Below are 22,088 nucleotides of genomic sequence, written 5' to 3' on the forward strand. Positions count from 1 at the left end.
TTCATTTGTAGTCACTGAATAGAGAAGAATGAAAGGTAGACCATGTCCTCTGCTCTGAAGATGTTCATCTTGACAAAATGTGCAACAAAACCCCAAAATCCTTTTAGCCTCTGGTTAAATGTAGAAATTTGTGGGAGTGCTCAAAAAACGCTCATTCTCCCTTTGATGAAAAACATCAGACAAACACTTGATTTTCAAATAAGGAATTGATTAAATAATCAGAGAGGAGGAAAGAAGAGGAAAACATAAAATCTGAAAAATACCCCGGTGTCTAATAAAACTGACAGCAAAACAATACACCAGTGGCACAGTCGTGCATAGGCCACAGCATGATGTGGATTAGACTAAATTTGATGTGATTGATTAATTAACAATAATAAGACTGAAACCCCTGTGATGCTCCAAGGCCTTGTTCAGGCTGTACAGACTTTTAGCATATCCAGGTTGTATTCAGATTGATTTTAGAAAGTGTGGACCGCACAAAAAGCACAAAATGTGATTTTTTCCCATGGATCCAAGCCACATTTGGAAGTGATTCGAAATGCCAATCCAACTGATTTCTACGTGACACTCAACAACAACGACTTCAAATTCGGTGATGGAAGTGCATCAGACTAGCTGAGCATAATCCATGCTGCTACCAGCAGAGCAGTATGGAGGACAACACCCAACCTGACAGCGTGTGACAGGGCGAGATGATGGATCTCTATTTTTTATGCCTCTGCATTGGAAAGCCGTGTCGCCAGTATCCGTAGTTACCAACGCCTACATTGTTACCACAGACACCCATGCAGATAAGCTGCTGATGATGGACACACAAATCTGATCACTTGCAAAAAAACAGTTTATACAGTCTGTCTTAAAGGTCTGATCTGAGAAACAAATGTGATTCGCCTGCAGTCTGAATGTAGTAGTAGTATTACATAACAACTACAACTGAGACTGATGGGAATTCAGTCAAACTACTGACACGTCAAACTGATATGGAGAAGAAGAAAATTGCCTGTTCAGTGTACAGATCCAGCACATACAGAGCAACATTAGCGTCATGTTTCTGGCCACGTGGTGAATGTAAATTGGATATTCAATCTGCTTTTAGCTCTATTTGGGCTTCCACCAACTTCTGAAAAGATTATCTGCTAAAAGTTCTGCCATGTTCACCAGCTAGGAAGCAACTAGCTAATGGAAACAAGGTCGAAGAGAACAGTGAGACTGATCCAAAGCAAAGAGCTGAAAGGAGCGAAAATGCCCCATAGTGCAGAGTGGAGGTGATAATTATGTGTGGGTTCATCATTTTAAGTGATCTTTTTCACATACACCTGGTCATTTAATTCATTATTAATATAAACATATTGATTATTACAACTTAAAGTATTAAATACAAAAAACTGATGGTGCATCTACAGAATGACGCAGTACATTTGGCCATTTTCTAAACTAATCAATAATCAGTGTCCTGTAAGGACTTTTTGATAAATCAAGATTATGAAAGTGATACAATTGTCAGCATGAGCACACTATCAGTGGTGCAGCACACATGCTGACCTGCAGTTCCTCTGAAAAGCAATCTATTTAGCAGGGGATGGGACCTCAGAGATGGGTTCATCTCTTGCTGTGCCTGGGGAACAGCGACTTGGTCTATTTAAAGGCTCTGTTTCTCCAGAGGGATTTCCAACTGTAGATAGCCTTACTAATAAGTCTGGGATTCTGTGAAACTGTTGCTCTACACACCCACCCCCTGACACACACGCTGGTTATACACACACACGACATAAATCCAGTCTGAGTGTAATCAGAGATGCTTTATGAAATTGTTAATAAGAGTGTTTTCCCTTTCAGCGGTGCTGTTCTGGTGCCTGCTGGACATTGTGCCAATTAAGAACGAGAAAGGAGATGTGGTTCTCTTTCTGGCTTCATTTAAGGACATCACCGACACTAAAGCCAAAGCCATCCAAGAGGACAAGAAGGAAGGTCAGTGTGTGTCTGTACGTGGGAGGTGTGTTGTTATTGTTGTTGTTGGATGGATTCTAATGGTTCCCTAACAAGAGAAGGAAATATCCAGTGATTATATAAAGCTCTCAAATGTTTACTATTTGTTTAGCATGTGGATTTTGCTAACGCTAAGGCCAGATGCGAGGATTGCACAAGAAACACTCAATTCAGGTCCAAAAGTTCCAGCGTTTACTTGAGAGCTTGAGGCCAAAAAACAAATCAGGCAGGGGTCATACACCAGCAAACACTCGGAAACAACAAGGTAGCTATATGGCTGGAAAGATACTCTGCAAAGAGAACTAAAATAGTCTGGTACACAGGTAGTGAACAGCTAGGAGTAGAGGTACTGACTGGATAATAGAGAACAGGTGAGAAGTAAAACTGGTGGAGAACTGAACAATGGCTCCAAGTAAAATGAACTGGAATGCAAGAAAGTAAGTAAAACAGGAGATGAAGTCAACTAGAGTCCATGGGAGTCATCACATGGTCCCGCTCTCATATGCACTCATTATGGATCTGATTCTTTCCAGAATTAAGGACTTCTCCTGTCTATAGTGTGTGCAAAGGAGGTGTTGGAGAGTTCCACTCGAGCAGTACCAACCGTCTGGCTAGTAGGGCGACAACGGCTAGAAAGGCTTCCTCCAGGGAAGAGAGGGGTCATTCCTGTTACTGTTACTGTTACTGTTACTTGACAGCTCAGTTCAGTAGGAACTTGACATTTGTGCTCAGTAATAATAGGTTTGTGGTGTTTCTCAAGCCATTCATGTCTCCTTGGAATTACATTTATATACAACTGATTTGTTTTGCCAAAAACGTTTTAAGGGAAATGTAATTGCTTTTTCAAGTAATGAAAGTCCTTCATTTTCATACCACACATAGATGGTAAGCGGTCAGGGTGGGTGGTGGTGGGGTCGGGTTTAATCAACAAAACCTCAGGTTTTTTGTTGATAAAGAAATTCTTTTCCTAAATTTTTACCAAAGTGCTTTGAGTGCCTCAACATAACCATAAAAACATGAATGACGCTTAGGCTGCTATATAAAACGATGTTGTATTGAATGAGCAGATATTGAAAGAAAACATAATAACATAGGTAACTTCCTGTATGAACATTTTTTAATATGGCAGATATGTTCAATAAAATAATTCCCTCTTTCCACTGATAAAAATGTATTAATTAAGTAAGGTGACATTAAATGGCTTTCAAACTGTGTTTGTCCTTGGAAAGTATTTGTATATAAACATGATTTTTAAAACAGGGTTATTCAAAATCTACAGCATCATGAAGCATGATAAGCCAAAATAGCTAAATTAAATAAAATATCCAGGTTAATATATATATATTCTCCACAACTCCTAAGCTAAAGTTAAAAGCAGGCCACAAAACAAGAGAGACGGTCAGTGTGTGTGCGCACATGTGTATCTGTGAAGTCAGCAAACTGACTTTTCTGATCTCAGGCCTGCCTTCCCTGGATTTGCCTAATTACTCTCATTAGTGTAAATAAGGGAGAACAGGAAGCTGAAAGCAAAGTTATTTTTGCCCACTTAATGAAATGCTTTTCATAGAGGAAGAAAGAGGCTGATGCAGCATGCATTCAGACAGACACTAACACCTCACTGTAATGGCTTTGGGTCTGCCAGTTACTTTAAATGAGTATATGCCTGTGAAGTCTTAAAAAAAGTTTGCATTTTGATGCCGTTGTACAAAGGGGTGTGTTTGTTTTGAGTTGGTAACGAAGTTCAGTCTGAAGTAAACTTGGTTTGCGTAGCACCAAAGTTAAATAGAGCATAGAAAGAATGAAACAAAATCAATTAATAAATCATTAAAGGCGCTTAAAAAGAGAAATATGAACAGACTGTACACACACAGACGCTATGACATCATTGGGGCATTTCCATTCACGCTGGGGAAGCCTTTCAAGGACGGACGAACGCCTCGTATGTGACCCCGTTAGCTCTCTGTCGGAACAATGTGGTCTGTGTGCAAAGGAGGGAAACACAGTCTCTGGTGTCATCAGTCTCCTCTTTCTTCACACCCCCCGTTTTCTCTCCCCACCTCCTCTATTTTCTCCTTTTTTCCGTCACGGCTAAACTCTCACTCCCAGCATTGTTTCTTGCTTTCCCTCATCCCTTCTCTCTCTCCCCATCACCTCTATATCTCATCTGTTCCAGCTGCTTTTGCAGCATCTATCCATTCCCACCTCCCCTATCTGCCCTACATGCCTTCGCCCTCCCCCTTTATACACAATACCCCTCCCTGCCTATACTCCCCCTGTACCCACACAAGAATGGCTATAGAAGCGGAGGGAAATTCATTAGATCTAAAAATAAGCATGTCTCTGTCTCTGTGCTCCTGCCGTGTCGCGTCCCCCAAGGCTGCACCACGTTATGGATGGCCCTGTCTGTTCTCCTCGTCTGGGGGTCCACACACACACACACTCACAACACACACACACCACAGAATGCACACACTTTCCAAATGACACTCAAAAGCAGTTATCACGTCTATTCTCCAGCTTTGTTATTGCCATTATCCCCCTCAAGCCAATCTGGCCTTAGTCCTTTCCTGTGAGTTCACAGCAGAGAGATCAGAGCTCAGAAACCCAGCAGTAATAAAGTGCCTTCTCCTGTTACCCAACTCCTTGCTCTGAACTCATCACTCCTGCACTATCTACTTTCTATCTGCTACTTCTATACACTTAGAGGAAACACACACGCCAGTGAGTGCACACACAAAACCGCTCCGGCTGCAATCGACCACAAAAAAAAATCTTGCACACTAGGCCCATACTTAACCGCCTCTTTGCCCCAGCCTCCACTTATCAAAGCTGAAAATTGCTCTCTTTTGCTGGAGATAGTGTTTACACAATAAGACATCATCAACCAATATTTATTTCTCAATAATGCGAAACCAAAACAGGTAACACATGTTCTTTGACATTTACAAATGCAGTAAATAGACAGTAAATAGCCTTTTCCCCCACTTCACTCAGAAATTGTGCAATTTGCTCAGAAATGACACATTCTTCCTGTTACATATTCATGTTTTCCTATTCAGGACAGAATATTATGTATTTCATCAAGCATAATAACTGATTCAGTCATCAGGAGTTAACCTTGGGGGGTAAAGTATTGTAGAGGGGATGTGTGCTAACTTTTGTGTTTGTGTGTTTACAGAGCGACGGCGCGGCAGGGTGAAAACAGGCTCTCCATTCAGCTCAGCACGCCTGCGGAGCAGTACGGTGCTCTACCACATCTCTGGTCACCTCCACAGCAGAGAGAAGAGCAAGATTAAACTGAACAAGGTATCAGCAGACACTTCAAACCGTGGGTTAGGATGTAACACCATGAAGGATCATTCAAATGTGGGTGGGGGTGGACTGTTGTATGGGAAGATTGCTGCTGTTATTATCTACTGGGAAAAAAAAAAAAAAATCAAAGGGCAGGGAGCTGAGGAGAAATATTGTGTGTAAGTGGAGAAGAGGTCTCCAGTTACAAAAAAAAAACCAAAAAAAAAAAACCTCCCCAATAAACAACATGTTGTATTGGCTGATGCTCTTTATTGTCGCACCAAATGATCCAAACTCATTGAATCACAAGCTGCTTTGTCAAAAATGTTTGCAGTTCATAAGCTTACACAACTTTTCAACACATAATGCAGCTAGAAACCAGGTCTATGAGGGTGGTGAACTTGTACAAAAACAGTACATTTGTGGGATTTTATTTGACAATCAACCTGGAGATCCTCTATATAAAGAAAGCTGGTTGATGTTCTTTAAATATTTTGTGTTCTAGCCTCACCTTGGTTTAGCCTTGGGTGCATAGACTTTCTTCACTGTGCATAGAAACTCCATGATAGATTGGATGTAATAAGTTGTTGCGACCGTCTCACTTCTGTTTTTCATATCCTGTCCTGTCCAGAACGTGTTTGGGGATCTGCCTGCTCTGCCAGAGTACAAGGTAGCGGACGCAAAGAAGTCCAAATTCATCTTACTTCACTACAGCACATTCAAAGCCGGTTGGGATTGGCTGATTCTGCTTGCCACATTCTACGTTGCTGTGACGGTGCCCTACAATGTGTGCTTCATCGGTGATGATGATGACCTGACCCGCAGCACAACTGTCAGTGATATCGCAGTGGAGATACTGTTTATCATAGGTCAGTTGCAGAATTGGACTACACTCTTTATAACCTATTCATGCAAATATGAAAACTTGAGACTTAATAATAACCAGCCTTTACAGTAACCAAACCCCCAAATCTGTTTTTATTTCCACTTTCCTGCCAGATATTGTTTTTAATTTCCGCACAAGTTATGTCAGCAAGTCGGGCCAAGTGATCTTTGACGCTCGGCAGATCTGCATCCATTACCTGACCACGTGGTTCATCATCGACCTGGTGGCTGCGCTGCCCTTTGACCTGCTCTACGCCTTCAAAGTCAGCGTGGTGAGTAGACATCAGGTTGTCACTTGTGCTACTGACCTCTAAGAAATCTTAACTCAAAAAACAACTTTTAACGCTGAAATGAAAACATTCGATCCAAACAGTATTTTATATTCAGTAGATTCAATTGTCAGAAAACATGAAAGAAATACACTGAAAAGAAGCAGGGAGGGAAGAAAGCAATAGTAACCAAAGAAATGTAGGTAGAAATGTAAAAGTTAATGGAAGATGACTTTGAATACTAAAAATCTCATGATTAATGGATTGCCCCGTAGCAGTGACCCATTCTCGAATCCTGTCAGCACATTGGTGCGTTGCAAAGTGCAACTCCTCCGGCACATTTGACATTTCATAAGAATAGATTGCATGGAGTGTTTCCAGCACTGCTCCAGCACCTCTTTGATTCTGCGTATTGATTTCACATACTGAGAAAACAATCAAACCTGTATCATTAAAACCTTTTTCTCTTCTGCTTGAGTCAAACACATGGCCCCCTTAAGACTAGCTAAATGGAGGAAGACACAGAGACGTGGAGCAATTAGGTCGACGTTCTTGTCTTGTCCCTGGATGAATGATGCCACACGATTGAAGCAGTACACTATAGGGAGGCTCTGATTGTTTGCTTATGGATGTTTTTGCTTTTTGGCCTCTAATTTAGAGAAAGAGATGCTTTGACTGTGCTTTATGCTGCTGTTTGCGCTCACACCGCTGTAATGTGAGTCCATAGCATATACAAAACAATGTGGCCCGAGCTCTTAAATAGTCCTCATCTATAGGTGGAGCAACAGGAAATCGGATGAGTCAGCTGGAGTTCAGAGCTTACAGAAAGAGAAGAAATAGAAGAAAATGACAGATAAAAGGAGAAAGTGTTGTTTACTAAGGGCAGAGTGAGAAAGAAAAAGAAAAAGGCCAAAAACTTGTGAGATGGAGCAAGAGGGGTGGTCACAAAAGAGAGCGGGAGCAAAAACAGAGCAGATCTTGTCTTTTTATACTATACCGTAAGGAGAGGGTTGGGTGAGCAGTGACAGGCTGCTTCAGGCAAAGGTGCCTATTTGGTTCCAGACTCTATTAATGGAAATACCACACGGTCCCAGTAGGTCGGGATTTGGGTGTGGGGCTACTGGGCCACAAGTTCCCCCCGCTGCCGCCAGGGACAGTGGGAATGGCCGGTAATTGCTCAGCTTTCTGTGCGATGTCCCCTCTAAGGACGGAGCATTCAGACTGATGTCCCCTTTGAGGACAGGCGCCATCTTTCACCACAATGAGCCAAGGGGCCTCAGCAGTGTCCCCCTCTGGCATTCTCCTTTCTTTTTGTTTTTGTCATAAATCTCTGTCATTTCTGCTTTTTTGGTGTTTTTTACGGCCTGTCAAGTAATCCCATTTCACCCCGACTTTCTTTTTTTTTTATGGTTGTTCATATGATCACCCCATCTCTATGTATTGACTATCACTTGTTTTTTGTGTTTTGAGGAAGTTTAAGAGACCTGAAGTAGTTTTTCTTTCAGGAATGACATTGCTGAAAAACAAAAAAGATTGATTCAATAGCGATCTGTGAACAGACGTACGTTCATTGCAATTCATATTTACTTGTAAAACTCAAACTGTGTTAAACTTAAGTTTCTCTCATATTTTTAGGAGGTTAATATCTAGAATCATCTACACAAATTGCTCAGCAGTAAGATATAGAAATGTCTTTACACCAAGGCCAAAGACAGCAATTTCTTATTAACTGTCATAACAGCTCCAGTTATTAAAAAAGGTCCTATGGATATGTATCCTGGGCCTGGAGGCTCCGTTGGTATTGGAGCACAGCCTGATACTGCTGCATCAATGAAATAAATAACAATAAACCTGGCTGGTCAAACTGTTGTGACTGGCTTGGAGCACTAAAGGCGTGGCTGCAGGGGGAGAAATAATGAGTATTTCTGTAAAGTTTTAGTCTCATGTGCACACTGCCTTGAAAAGGACAGGGGGGATAAAAAAAAAAAAGCAATCAAGCAGCTAAATGTAAATTTCATACCTGACGAGCAGAAATGCAAATGCGAGTGGCAGCTGAGAGATGGTAGTGACAGAAGGAAAACTTGAAGGAGGAAGTGGCAGGAGGTGTGTATGCATTGTGTCAGGTACATTACATTGCTTACTGCTCATGCTGCTGGAGGAGAATCGGATGTGGCACAGCCTGCTCTTTCCATAGGTGGGTTATGTGAGGGGGGTTGGCGATAGATGGTGGAAAGGAGATGGAGCTTCTCCCCAGGGCACGGTAGGAAGCTTCATTACCTCTCGTGCTGCACCAGTTCTCTATTTCTCACAGCAAGAGTGTGGAAAAACCTCCATAAAACACAGTGGAGACACATGCAGGGGCAGCTCCGATAAGGACTGACCACACATCTCCTCCTCTTAGCTTGGTTCAAACACTCTGATTGTGTAATTCTCTCGCACACGCACACACACACACACACACACACACACACACAAACATTTTCTCTCTCCTCTTCATTATTCCTTTGCTGCCTATCCCACATCCTCCCTCTTCCTCCCTCTATTTATTTCAGTTATTACGTTAAAGGTTTTCTATAGGATTTCTGTCCCACTTTCTCAGTCCTCAGTCAACCTGCCACCCCACACACACACACCCCTACACACACACACACACACGACACACAAAAACACTTGTAACATACATCCTCATAGAAAGGTTACAAATATCCTGCATGTACTACATTTTTCTAAATAATAATTGGTTAGCATATACAGTGCGTGTGTGTGTGTGTGTGTGTGTGTGTGTGTGTGTGTGTGTGTGTGTGTGTGTGTGGATGCATGTGTGTCTATCTCCAGTGGGGATACACAGTGACAAGGCCCTAAATGATAGACTGTTGCACAATGGATGACATTCACATCACATCCACATGGCTGTGGGAAAGGTGTGACAGGGAGCTCAACACTGCACATGAACATCGGTCAAAGGAAAGCAGAAATGTTGTGACAAAAGCAGTTTCATTAGTTAAAGAGTAACAGAACAAAGCACAGAGTGGGAGAAAAAAACTGGAGGTGAAAAACGCTGTTTGGCGATGGTGAGGAATAAAAAAGAAAACAAACACACCTGTGAGCGAGCGCCTGATTGCTGTAATCGGCAATTTTATATTCAAGGATCCTTCATCAGGAAATATTCATATAGATCATATTGTTGATGAAGCGTTTGTCAAGTTCTAATTATAGAATATGAGAGCGTTTGAGCAGCCTCTAATGTTGGAGAGGATGTGAAGCATGGTTAAGAGCTTTCCATCACTTCAGGCAGAGCTACTTCTGCAATTGTGTGTGTATTAAGCTGGTTTATCAATCCTCCCATGAGATTAACTGTCTGTAAACGAGAGACGGCTACAGTCTGCTCCTCGCTTTCATAGTTTCTGTTTGGCTCTCTTTATATCTGTGTCTGTCTCTCTGACCTTGCCCTCAGCAGAACACTGGCACATCTCAGGAAATGAAAAGGAGGTTATGCAGTTGTGGCACTTGATCACTGCTTAGCAAGGAATTAAATATGTTTTCTTCAGGTGTTGTAGTCATGGAGAGGGTGCTGGTAAGGGAATGGCCTTCATCAAAAAACCTACATGACTTAGATCACTTCGCTATCTAAAAAGACATCCACATCTTTGTCCCCAGGTGTCCGTGGTCCACCTGCTGAAAACAGTACGTCTGCTCCGTTTGCTGCGGCTGCTGCAGAAGATGGACCGCTACTCTCAGCACAGCACCGTGGTCCTGACGCTGCTGATGTCCATGTTCGCCCTGCTGGCGCACTGGATGGCCTGCATCTGGTACATTATCGGCAAGATGGAGATGGAGGCCAATGCCTACAACTGGGATATCGGTGAGTAAAGGAAAATGGCGCCATGCAGTGTACCCTCAAATCCAAAAACATCTCCTGGCTCAGATGTTGTTGATGTTTTGAAAGCAAATGGAAGACTGTAGAAAGATCTCTAACATCGTTCTATCCAGCTTTCTGGAGCAGCTACTGGCCACTGTAACTAACCAGGAGACGCTATTTACTAAATGCCATGCCTTTAGTATGATGAGATCACTGCTGGCTTTCCCGAGAGACGCTTGAATTTATTATGACACCAAATTTTGACATTTACAATCAATGCAACTGCAAGCCCTATATGCACCAATCAGCCACAAGATTAAAACCACCTGCCTAATAGTGTGTAGGTCCCCCTTGTGCCACCAGAACAGCTCTGACCTGTCGAGGCATGGACACCAGACCTCTGAGGGCTGTCCTGTGATATCTGGCACTGAGATGTTGGCGGCAGGGTCCTGTGGGTTCCGAGGTGGGGCCTGCTGGATCAGACTTGTTCCAGCACGTCCTGCAGATACTGGATCTGATTGAGATCTGGGGAATTTGGGGGACCAGTCAGCGCCTTGAACGCTTTGTCACCTTCCTTGGGTCATTCCTGAATGGAATGGCGTATTGTCCTGCTGGGGGAGGCTGCTGCCATCTGGGAGTGCCATCGATTGGGTGAATTTCTGTCTGGATAGCAACCACATGAATGCCAGGACCCAAGATTTCCCAGCAAAACTGTATTGTAACAAGATGACCGATGTTATTCACCTCACCTGTCAGTGGTTTTAATGTTGTGGCTTGAATTGGAATCTAGTCGCTGAGAATATAAAAAAATACAAAGGTGAATGGTGCTAAGGTCTGTTTCCACAAACACGGACTAGAAGAATCAAACTTCACAGAGTGTAAAAAGCAACAACAGCTGTGTTCAGCATGAGAGCACGAGAATAAAGCCTCAGTCCTCAAAGAAATACATCAGGAGTATGAATCAAAGTGACCACCACATACCTGCTGATGCGGTGAGAGCTGAGTGGTATGAGAAGATGGTGTCAACTGTCTAACATGATGCTAAAGCAATGAGGGTAGATACGGTAGCATGGACCATCGTTGGGACAGACGAAACCAATTGAGGCTTTAAATCCATAAAAATTAGACATTCTATAGAGAGGAGGAACTTGAGCTCAGTCCAGCAGGTGTGGCAGTAGATCTGAAATGGATATTCTTAGCATGACGTACAGACCGTCGTGTTCTGGATGCACATGTAATTGTTTTTTTTTTCTTTTGTCGAGTTGTGAGGCTGAATGAAGAGTTTTCATTTCATCGCCACTTTTAAACCTGAAGAAGCCATTGTCCAACTTTGTCAAAGCTCTCACTAAATCAATAGAAAGCAAACACTTTCATGGACAGAATAAATGGTTTATGGATTGCGGCTCAGAATAAAGGCTTTAAGGCTAAAATGTTGTTTTTTTATTTATCATTTGGCATTCCCAAAAAAAAAAAAGTAATTTCTCATGTTGGTCAGATAAATCCCATATATGTTTTGCTCTTTTGTGTTCAGATTTAACTTGTGCGTCATCATAACTGCCACATTGTGTGTTGGGCTTGGTAAACATGTCAGGACTCTGGTGCACGGCAGTTTCATTCCTTATTATTTCCAAATCAACTGCACTTCTAAAAAGCTATTGATTCATGAAACGTGCAGGGATTTTTATGACCAGATATTCATCCTTAGACCTGTTTTTCATCATGGACCACATACCTGTATAGGTTTTCCAGCTATTAATCCAGGTATTTATATACAACTCAGGATTAAAAACCATGAAGAACACAGACATATAGGCAAGTATAGATGCATTGCTTGGTGTTAAAGCACTGTAGTAATACAGTATGACATCATATATTAATTGAAAAGTCAATACATGTGGCTTTGACACACATACAGTAATATGTAGGGAGGTCTTTGCTAATGACTGTCATATGGATAAATCATATTATTTGTCATCTTATGAAGTAGGTGTTTCTGTCTGTGTCTCTTAATATTTCAGTAAATGGCTAAAAAAATCACTTTTATGATTTCCTCATTGATTTTATTGACTTCTGAAACTGTTGTAAAATATATATTGAATGCAAAGTGTGAGCTACATCAGGTGTGTGTGTGTGTGTGTGTGTGTGTGTGTGTGTGTGTGTGTGTGTGTGTGCGTGTGCGTGTGCGCGCGTGCATGCGCGTGCATGCGCGCTTGCATGCATGCACTCGTGCGTGCTGTAAAACTGACTGGGCGAATGGCATGATTCTTCTCGTAATTCCCCCTCAGCCTCCAGGTCCCACATATAATGAGGCCCCCTGGGCTGATCTCTGGTCAGTATCGATGAGCTGCACTACTTGCAATTACCTTGCTCGAGTGTCTTCCTAACTGGTTTCGGGTCAGCATCGACTGGGTCATGACAACAATGTAGATTTCTCTTCACCAATTACTGCATTTCAGTGTCATAAAATAACTGGTCAGTGCATGAGGCAGGATTAATGTGTTGTGTCCTAATTATGCGTTTTTGATGCTGAACCGAGTGTTGAAGTCCAGCAACTCTGAGGGGCTTCCATCCAATTACCATTCATCAGTGTCTGCAGGAGGCTCTCCTGGGATCAGCTGCATGTCTCCACTCTGTCCAGGGATCATTTCTGGTTCCCAAGCATCTGATCTGCTTGTACCGTTAAATCCATTGTTCTGGATGTAGCATGGATGAAAAAGCTCTGCTTACCACAGTTTCCAGAACCAGGAAACACTGCTGTCAGCTTTGTCTGCATCTACATGCTTCACTGCACTGAGATTTGAGATGTCCACTGCTGCTCATTGTATCAAAAGGAAAAAACAATCTAATCACATGGTTTACTTGATAACAAGTTAACCTTTGGGACTGCTGGTCAACGGTTTGTAGTAAGGCTCATTTTCATTCTTTAACTAATTACTGTAGATACTGCTCTGGACAGATAAGGTTTCTTGAAAATTATTCTAGTTTGCCTCTTAATGACCATGCTGTTGTGACAGATGGAGCAGGCTAATGTTATCATCTTGGAATGAAGTGCATTAGTTGCTAGCTCTAACCATCCATTTGTCCTTCCATCCATCTTTAAAAACAGGATGGCTCCATGAGCTGGGGAAGCGTCTGGAGTTGCCATCCTATGCCATAGGGGGCGCGAACGGGACTGGCAGCGGCCTCTCTATCCGCAGCGTCTACGTCGCCTCACTCTACTTCACCCTCAGCAGTCTGACCAGCGTGGGCTTCGGCAACGTGTCGGCCAACACTGACACCGAGAAGATCTTCTCTATTTGCGTCATGCTTATAGGAGGTACACAGGACACACACTTCAGTGATCACGTGGATGCTAAGTTTTCTAAAACTTAGTCCACATGTGATTTGGGAATGACTGGATTTTTAGCATGATTATATTTACTTGTATTTAAAGGACAAATGTAGCCAAAGAAAACACACATGCACACAGTTTGAATCCAGTGGCACGTGTGATGTGAATTAAACAGACCTTTGCAAGATGGTCTGGTCCTGTTTAAACTGGATCGTTACATGAGGTTTGGTTTTGGGGGGATGAAGAGAGGTCACCATGGCAGGGTTTCCCCTGAGGACACTCCCCACTCTGGTTCAGCTAAATGTTAAATGTCTCTGGCTGCCTGGGGGCAGTCACAGATGTGCACCCCCATGCATGCGTCCCCTGTGTGTTGACGCAAAATGAAAGCTAACACATAGCGCCTGTTGATATTTATAGCATAGCATACGTCAAATGTTGTGGAAGGAAGTGGACTATTGGCTCATTAGAATGATCTGATGTTTACTCTGCCATACATTTTAAACTATGAATGACTGCATGCCTAAAAAGAATAATTTGATCGGAATAAACAATCGCTCATGTCATCAGTTTTGAATGCTGTGACTTGAGCCAGTGGCCTGGCAGTCACACTCGACATATGGTCTATGTTCAGTGCATTCATGTCGGGACGTGTGTGACACACCTGCAGCACAGCTGGAAGCTGAATCAGATAATAGAGAATACAGTATCTGTGGGCGTATAAATGGCAGGTACCTGTCATACCAATCAAATTGGCTCTTCTCAGTCCTGACGCTGATGTTCCTGTCTGGGAGGTGCGAGACATGAATGGAAATAAAATATTTAGCTGGTTGACTGGTTTCTTTATCACGGAAATGGACAACTTCCAAAAAGAATCATGTTTAAACATATTTACAGGGCAGAAATATTTAATGTTGTTATCCAAACAGGGCCACATGCATGGCCAGTATGTATGGCCACATTTGTTGAATTTTTCTGGTGAGATGAAAGCATTTTTCTGTGCTCATGAAAAGTTGACTGTCTAGAGATACATGATTCTCAAAGGACAAAGATGCCACAAACATATGACGATCTCACAGAATTTGATGCTGTAGCTTAAATTATCCAACAGTATATGAAGTAGTAAAATGAGCACAATCCTAAACATCTGCTGTAATAGCAGTAATATGCAATATACACATAAATGTACATTGCACAACAGACACATTAAAAATATACTCCAAAAACATTAAATATAATAGTTAAACACTGACAGTGACCATTTCACTGCGCAATGTGTAATTTCAAGTCAATTTTGTTTTTCATCAATATAACGTGGAGGCCATCATACAGCCTATTACACTTGTGCAAGCAGGTAGACACGAAAACAGAGGATAAGACCCAAAAAGCAAATCAAGGAGCAGCCAAGAATCAAAAGTCCAAAGATCTGGCAAGGCCGGGGAAAACATGGCAAAGATTCAAAAGTACCAGGAGAACGAAACGCCAGGGAACAGGCTGGAAGAGTTGTCACATGCTACAAAGATGGACTAGCGCTGAATGAGGGAAACACACACACAATGAGAAGGGAGGATGACGAGGGACTGGTGAACCCAATCAGGGCAGGGCAGACAGTCAACCAGGAGGAAACACAGTGGAAGGAAGTTCTGCAGACTACAAGCATAACACACTAACAGGAGTCTGTGGGATTTTGTCGAGATCTGTTTGGATTTAAAGACATGAGATCTAACAGAACATGACTGAGCAGGCAGGTGGTCTGAGTGCAAATCCCAGTCATACCAGTAATGTTGCACTGCACTCGTGACTGTTGCTGAAACAACCCCTGCTGCTCCTCTCCCCACACAGTTTAAAAAGCTTATGCTATTAAAATAGCTTCCAAAAAGTTTTCCTATTTAGGTTCTGTGTCTTGACAATCCCTTTACTCTATTTCAGTCATGTTTTGCTCCATTATGTCTTCCCTCTCCCTCACCCCCTCCTCTACTCTCCCTCTTTATACCTGCAGCACTGATGCATGCCCTGGTCTTTGGTAATGTGACAGCCATTATCCAGAGGATGTATTCACGCTGGTCCCAGTACCACACCAGAACCAAAGACCTTAAGGACTTCATACGCGTCCATCATCTGCCACAGAGCCTCAAGCAACGAATGCTGGAGTATTTTCAGACAACCTGGTCAGTCAACAACGGCATCGACTGTAACGAGGTACCACGAACGCACATGCACCCGAGATGGTTCAAATCCTTGTCCTCCTTTTTCAGTTAACCAATCTTTTTGACACCCGACATCACAGCATGTAGGGATCAATAACACATTTGAAAGGTCACATACTTCTCACTCATCACGTATCATCCACGTTCAAACTCATCATAAGTGTGATCGATACGACATGAGCCTTCACATTCTAAGAGTGTGATGTTTTCCTCGCCACCGACTGACAAGGACAGGACAGAGGACAAGAATGAAAAATGAAGACGTCACTTCTCTGTCTCACATGGTCATTTGTGGATGACAGGATACTTTTTAACCTTTAGATTCGCAGATTTTAAACCCTTGCGGACCCTTTTTTTTCGATTGCTTGTAGTACTTGAAGTCAGACTTGTGACATGATTGCAGGAGCATGTCAATTCACATGAAGCTGGGACAACAGGACATCCCACTTAGTCTAAGACAGTGGCAAATGCGGTTTAATACTATAGGTCACAGTAGCCTGCAGCTCTTATCTAACAGCCCACTGTGGCTCCTTCTTGTTACATCACCTCCTGCAATACTTCAAACTGATCTGCTGTCAAAAAAATGCAGAAAATGACCGTTGAGGTGCTTTGTGGATGCATTTTTGGTGAAGGATAGTAGTAAGTGCAAAGCTTGCTGACAAACTTGTGCCTACTTCATAATTAAAGTCAGCTCGTCTTTGCCAGTTAAATGCTTTTAATGTGAAGCTGCACCAAGAGGAAATGTTTGGTTTGTATTAGCAGTAACTTGATACAGCATTTTTGGCAGGAATGTCAAGACCGGCACCCAGTTTGTAATACTTCAAATTTATAGATATTACAACACTGTCATCAGTGGGTCAGATCTTGAGTATTTATTTCCATTTTTAGCTACTGTGTACCTCCATGTCACTACATTTCAGAGCAATAGTGTACTTTTTACTGCAACACATTTGTTTGCTTTTAGTTACTCGTTACTTTGCAAATTGCGAAATGCAAGAACATTAAACTATCCGGCAGTATATAATGTACAACTCCACATTGACTTACCACAAAATTAAAACATACTGATACTTTTCTTTAAGGACACAGAGGATTTGAATGTTATGGTGGCACTTATTGCCGGTTGTGCCAGACAGAAAGGTCTGCTAAAAGCCAGATATTGACACATTTAGCGATACAAAGGAGCATAAACTGAACAATGATAACAGGTGGTGACAGAGCGATGTTTGCAAATGTGGCATGAGAACAGCTTAGAGACAACAAACAGAAAGAGGAGGGCTAGCAACAAGCCCGGGGAAACAAAGGCAACCAGTTAGCAGTCTAATAGCAGCTCGTCCCTTCAGGCTGCGAATGCCTGCGAGACAGCTGTCAGAGCCCCGACCAGCGCTTAGATGGAGTGATGAATCCCAGACAGATGAATTATAGATGGGCCTGTTGATTAAAGTCAGCCTGGCACTGACGACTCATTGATGGACTCGGCGATCCCCTGATCTTCGTCTTGACAAGGAGACAGACAGATAGATGACATGCAATGTTTTGACTTTTTTTTGTGATATGGATTTTTCCACATCATATTTTGTAGTTTGTGTTATGTGTGTACTGTGTATATTGTGTGGATTTTACAGGAGCCTATTAGAAGTGTTGGTGATTCGTAGTGTTTTTCACATAAACATGTTTATTCTGAAGACGTATGGAGTTAATATCAGTGTTCTGGGCTTCTTCTTTGCCTTCTCCTTAGATGTACTGTATATTCATCATCGCACGAAGAAAACCAATCATGCTGTTTTTCTTTCGTTTTTATATATACTCGTATATCAAGTGTCCTGGAAGGGGCAAGTTTCTAAAGGCTTTTGGAAGAGGTTTTCCGTTTTGAATTAAGGGTCTAAGGATATAGGGTGTCTTGTGTTGTGCAGATTGTAAAACCCTCTGAGGCAAACTATTGATTTGGGCTGTGTAAATAAACTTAGCTTGACTTGACACTGATGCTTCCTATAGTGCAATACCTTAAGAATCAAAGCAAAGGCAACCAAGGCTGGAAATGTAATCAGCTGCAGCATGGTTGTATTTTCACAGCTGTCATGCCTCTCCTCCCTCTTGCCTGCCGTCTCTGTCTCATTCTCTGCCCCTCTGCATCCCATCATCTTCACAGCTGCTGAAGGACTTCCCGGACGAGCTGCGATCCGACATCACCATGCACCTTAACAAGGAGATCCTGGAGCTGTCGCTGTTTGCCTCCGCCAGTCGTGGCTGCCTACGCTCTCTGTCGCTGCACATCAAGACCTCCTTCTGCGCTCCCGGAGAGTACCTCCTCCGACAGGGTGATGCTCTCCAGGCCATCTTCTTTGTCTGCTCGGGGTCCATGGAGGTGCTGAAAGATGGCATGGTGCTGGCCATCCTGGGTACGTTAATGGATGGAGGGAATGGAGGGGAGGAGGAGGAGTGGGGTGTGGAAGAAGGAGCAAGAATCCCTCTCTGCCATCATTATAATTTTACAAAGACAAAACTCCCAGCAGCAAGCTTCATAATAAAGCTCTGTGCGGCTCATTGTGTTAAAGCTGGTATGGTAAATGAGCCCACTGTGTAGAAATAAGAGCATTACAATGTCCTAAAGGCTGCAGCTCATTCTCAGAACCTATTCTTATTAAACTCCAATAAAGTCAACTCTAGTTACATGCCATTTTTTCAACAATATGTTCTAGCAGTGAGAGCCAAATAAGGACTTATCTGCAGCTGTGCATGCAAACTTCTTAGTTTCCAAAGCTTTGCCTGCTGTTGGATGATAGAATGGTCTTAATAATTACAGGCTGGCCCAGTAACGGTGAGCAGAGCTGTCAGACAGGCATCAAAACAGACACAATCATTTAGCCACTGCTGTGTGTGTTATATGATACACCATGAATCCATTCAGAGCAACACAGGATCATCCAAGTCCACAGTCTAGTGATGTCCAGCTGAATATGCTCAAGTCTGTTCTACAGCATTGTCATTCAGTCCTGTCCACTTTAATCTGTGTTGTTCAATTCAGTCCAGCCCATTTCATCAGTCCATTTCACTGGAATTAGGTAATTTCAGTCCCCTCTAGTCTAGGCCAGTTTAGTGTTGTCCTGTCCAGTCCATGGTAGGTATAGTTGAAATCAGTCTTTACGTGACAGCCAGGGCCAAATTGTCATATCAGCTGCCAGCACTGACTTCTGTTCATTCTACAAGAGTAATAGGAAACCTAAAAGGTGTATTTCTCTGAAATCAGACATTCCAAAAAGAAATAAAATAATAAAAATGTAGTGATGCTAAAATAGAATTTGGCTTCTCATTAATGGAGGAATGAGGTTCCAAAACAGTTGCTAAAGCTGCAATTCAGCTCAAACTAAGAAAAGATATTTATTTATTCATACAATTCTAATAGTCATCATTTTTATAGAGTGTTTTGCTGTTAACGCAGTAGGAGTCATTACATGAAGTTCTAATGAAAGGAAAAATAGACATATATATATAAAAATGATGCGTAAGTCTTCTCCTCCAGTGCGTTCCTAATCGCCGGGTTTGCCAGCTAGATGGCAACAGATGATCCGTGGACTCCTGAAACTAATAGCAACCGAACGCATATTTTATTAAAATAGTGCCATATCACGGAACATCAAATTGGAGCGCAAAGTCATTTTTTCCAAATTGGAGCGCAAAGTCATTTTTTCTCGATTTTATCATGAACTACTACTATTGCACTGGCTTCAATTAAAAGACTTTATATGCCCCCCTAATTCTGATGCAGATCGGATCTAAACAGTTTGCAGATTACAAAAATTCCTCTCGTAAAGGAATAATTTGACATTTTGGGACATCTGTTCGCTTTCTTGCTGAGAGTTAGATGAGAGAGATCAATGCCACTTTCATGCACGTGTGGTAAACATGAAGCCAGCAGCTGGTTGGCTTAGCAGCAGCTAGCAAGCAGGTGGAAACAGCTAGCCTGGCTCTGTCCAAAGTCTGCCTAAAGCTCACTAATTAATGATTATAGCTCATTTATTTGGCTGATTTCTGTTTAATGTCTGTGCAACTGGCCAAGGAATAGTATTGTCCTGTAAAACCACAGCTTGTTGGGATTACACTTTATTTATTATGTATATTCCTTGAAATGACAAATATATATTGGCAGAAGTATGTTGCCAGTACTTTTCCAGATATTACTGTTCTCATCTTCATTAAACAGTTAGTTGCAAAGATTTTTTTGCAACATATTAAACACTATTGAAACTCACCATCACGACCTTATTTCATTACCTCTGTACAGACCTCCACCTGCTTTTGAATGGTGGCGAATTTCCCACCCAAAAACTTTCACACAATTCGTGTGAAGGTTTGCAGCTGTAGTGAAAAGCACCACAGATATCACACATGGGTCTTGGTGCCGAATGAATCTGAAATATGATGAAATATGATGAACAACCCTCAGTCTAAGTGTATTCTCAGCTCTGCACATCTGCTGTGTAACAGAACCTCTTGTCCTGAGTGACCTTCATGGCTTTTGCTATCTGACCTTCATGACACAGAGTTATAGACCAATCTGGCACAAGTGCGTGTGTGTGCCAGGAAAAGTGTATGTGTGTGTGTGTGGGTGTGTGTGTGTGTGTGTGTGTGTGTGTGTGTGTGTGTCTGTGTGTGTCTGTGTGTGTCTGTGTGTGTCCAAGTGAGTCAGCGAAAGCTGAGAGAAAGATCTGAGTCTGAAACTCCATCCATCACTTTGTCTCTTTTGTTACGGTCCTTACAATCTTCATCTTGATCTCTGTTACCTTGTTTGTGTATGTGAGTGTGTGTGTGTGTGTTTGTGTTTGTGTTTGTGTTTGTGTGTGTTTGCGTGTGTGTGTGTGTACAAACTGTGCCTACCTGTTTGTCTCAGCACCTGCATGCAGGCGCTCCTGTTGAAAAAAAATATTGTTTGTGTTTGGGCGTGTGTGTGTATGTGTGTGTGTATGAAGTAGGAGGAATTGTTTACTGGTGTACAGAGCGGTGTGTGTGTGGGTGGGTGCATATGTGTGTGTGTGTGTGTGTGTGTGTGTGTGTGTAGGATTGACAGGCAGAGAGCATTGTCTCTGTGCTCGCCTGCTGACTGTGCAGAAGGTCAGGCTGACATTGAGTGTCTGATGAAGGAGAAAAAAGCTTCTCTTCCTCTCTTCCTGTTTCTGTCTCTATGTGTTGGTGTCCCCCCCCCCCCCCCCTCCTTGTCACAGTACAAGTCCATAGCCACAGCTCAGTACCACATAATAGAGAGTGGGTGAGCGCGAGGGAGGCCATGTTGAGAGACATGAGACAGAGGCAGTGAGAGGATGAGGAGGAATATCTGACACAAATGAAACAAAAGTCAGAAGTCAGGACTGAGGGGAAGCAAAGAGGAGGCAGAGAGAGTGTGAAAAAAAGAGGAGGGGAGCAGAGCTAGAAAAAGGAGGCAAGTAACAGAGTAAATACAGAGTGAGAGAGAGAGCAGAGCAGGAAGGGATGAGAGAAACAGGAAGAATGAAAGGAATGAAAGAAAGAGAAGAAAGACAAAAGTGTGGAAGGAAAACAGTGATGAAGAAAGGAAGAACAGAAGGAAGGATAACAGAGTAAAGATGAAAAGTAGGAAATAAAACAAGGAAGCAAAGGAAACATATGGTTAAAGCAAAGGAAGGAGTAAAATGGAACAAGAAAGGAAGAGAAGGAAATAGGGAGGAGGGGAAACAGAAACGTCAGTGAGTAAATAAGGAAGGGAGAAAAAATTAAGAGAGACAGATCGCAAGGATATGGGGGGAAGAAAGAAAAGGAAGATAGGAAAGGAAAACACAAAGGGATGGATGTGGGAGGGAAGGAAAGAAAAGGGAAAAAAGGAGGGATACACAGAGTAAAGAAGAAGAGAGCAAGGAGAAGAGAAAGGAGGTGGAAGTGGCAAGATGGAAGGAAAAGATGAAAGAAGGTAGGAAATGGGCATGGGAGAAAGATGGAAAGAAGGAAAGAAAGGGGAAAGAAAGAATGAAAATAGAGTTAACAATTGAAGAAAAAGAAGAAAGGAGGAAAAGAAGGAATACAGAGAGGAAGGAAGGAAAGAAAATGGATAGAGAGGGGAAGAGAAAAAAAAATGAGGCAGGAACGGGAGAGAGAACAGAGAGGACAAGGAGGAGAAGGAGGCAGACAGAAGGAAACAGGACAAAGACAAAGGGTTTGATGCAGCAGCGCCAGGAGTGAGAAATCTAGAAAGAGAGAGGGAGAGAGAAGCAATGACTGAAGTGAGGAGTGGA

General features: G+C 42.5%; 1 protein-coding gene across 1 annotated transcript in view; it reads left to right on the forward strand.

Moving 5' to 3' along the window:
• Nucleotides 1-22,088, forward strand: part of kcnh8 (potassium voltage-gated channel, subfamily H (eag-related), member 8) — a 49,186-nt gene that overhangs the window by 15,338 nt on the left and 11,760 nt on the right. Inside the window, exons 3-10 of the mRNA XM_076755298.1 lie at nucleotides 1,840-1,971; nucleotides 5,168-5,295; nucleotides 5,912-6,149; nucleotides 6,280-6,437; nucleotides 10,092-10,296; nucleotides 13,400-13,609; nucleotides 15,621-15,820; nucleotides 17,978-18,227. Coding sequence (XP_076611413.1) covers nucleotides 1,840-1,971; nucleotides 5,168-5,295; nucleotides 5,912-6,149; nucleotides 6,280-6,437; nucleotides 10,092-10,296; nucleotides 13,400-13,609; nucleotides 15,621-15,820; nucleotides 17,978-18,227 — 1,521 coding nt within the window. The remainder of the gene's footprint in view (nucleotides 1-1,839; nucleotides 1,972-5,167; nucleotides 5,296-5,911; nucleotides 6,150-6,279; nucleotides 6,438-10,091; nucleotides 10,297-13,399; nucleotides 13,610-15,620; nucleotides 15,821-17,977; nucleotides 18,228-22,088) is intronic.

This window comes from Chaetodon auriga, chromosome 17 (genome assembly GCF_051107435.1).
Source record: "Chaetodon auriga isolate fChaAug3 chromosome 17, fChaAug3.hap1, whole genome shotgun sequence".
NCBI lineage: Eukaryota > Metazoa > Chordata > Actinopteri > Chaetodontiformes > Chaetodontidae > Chaetodon > Chaetodon auriga.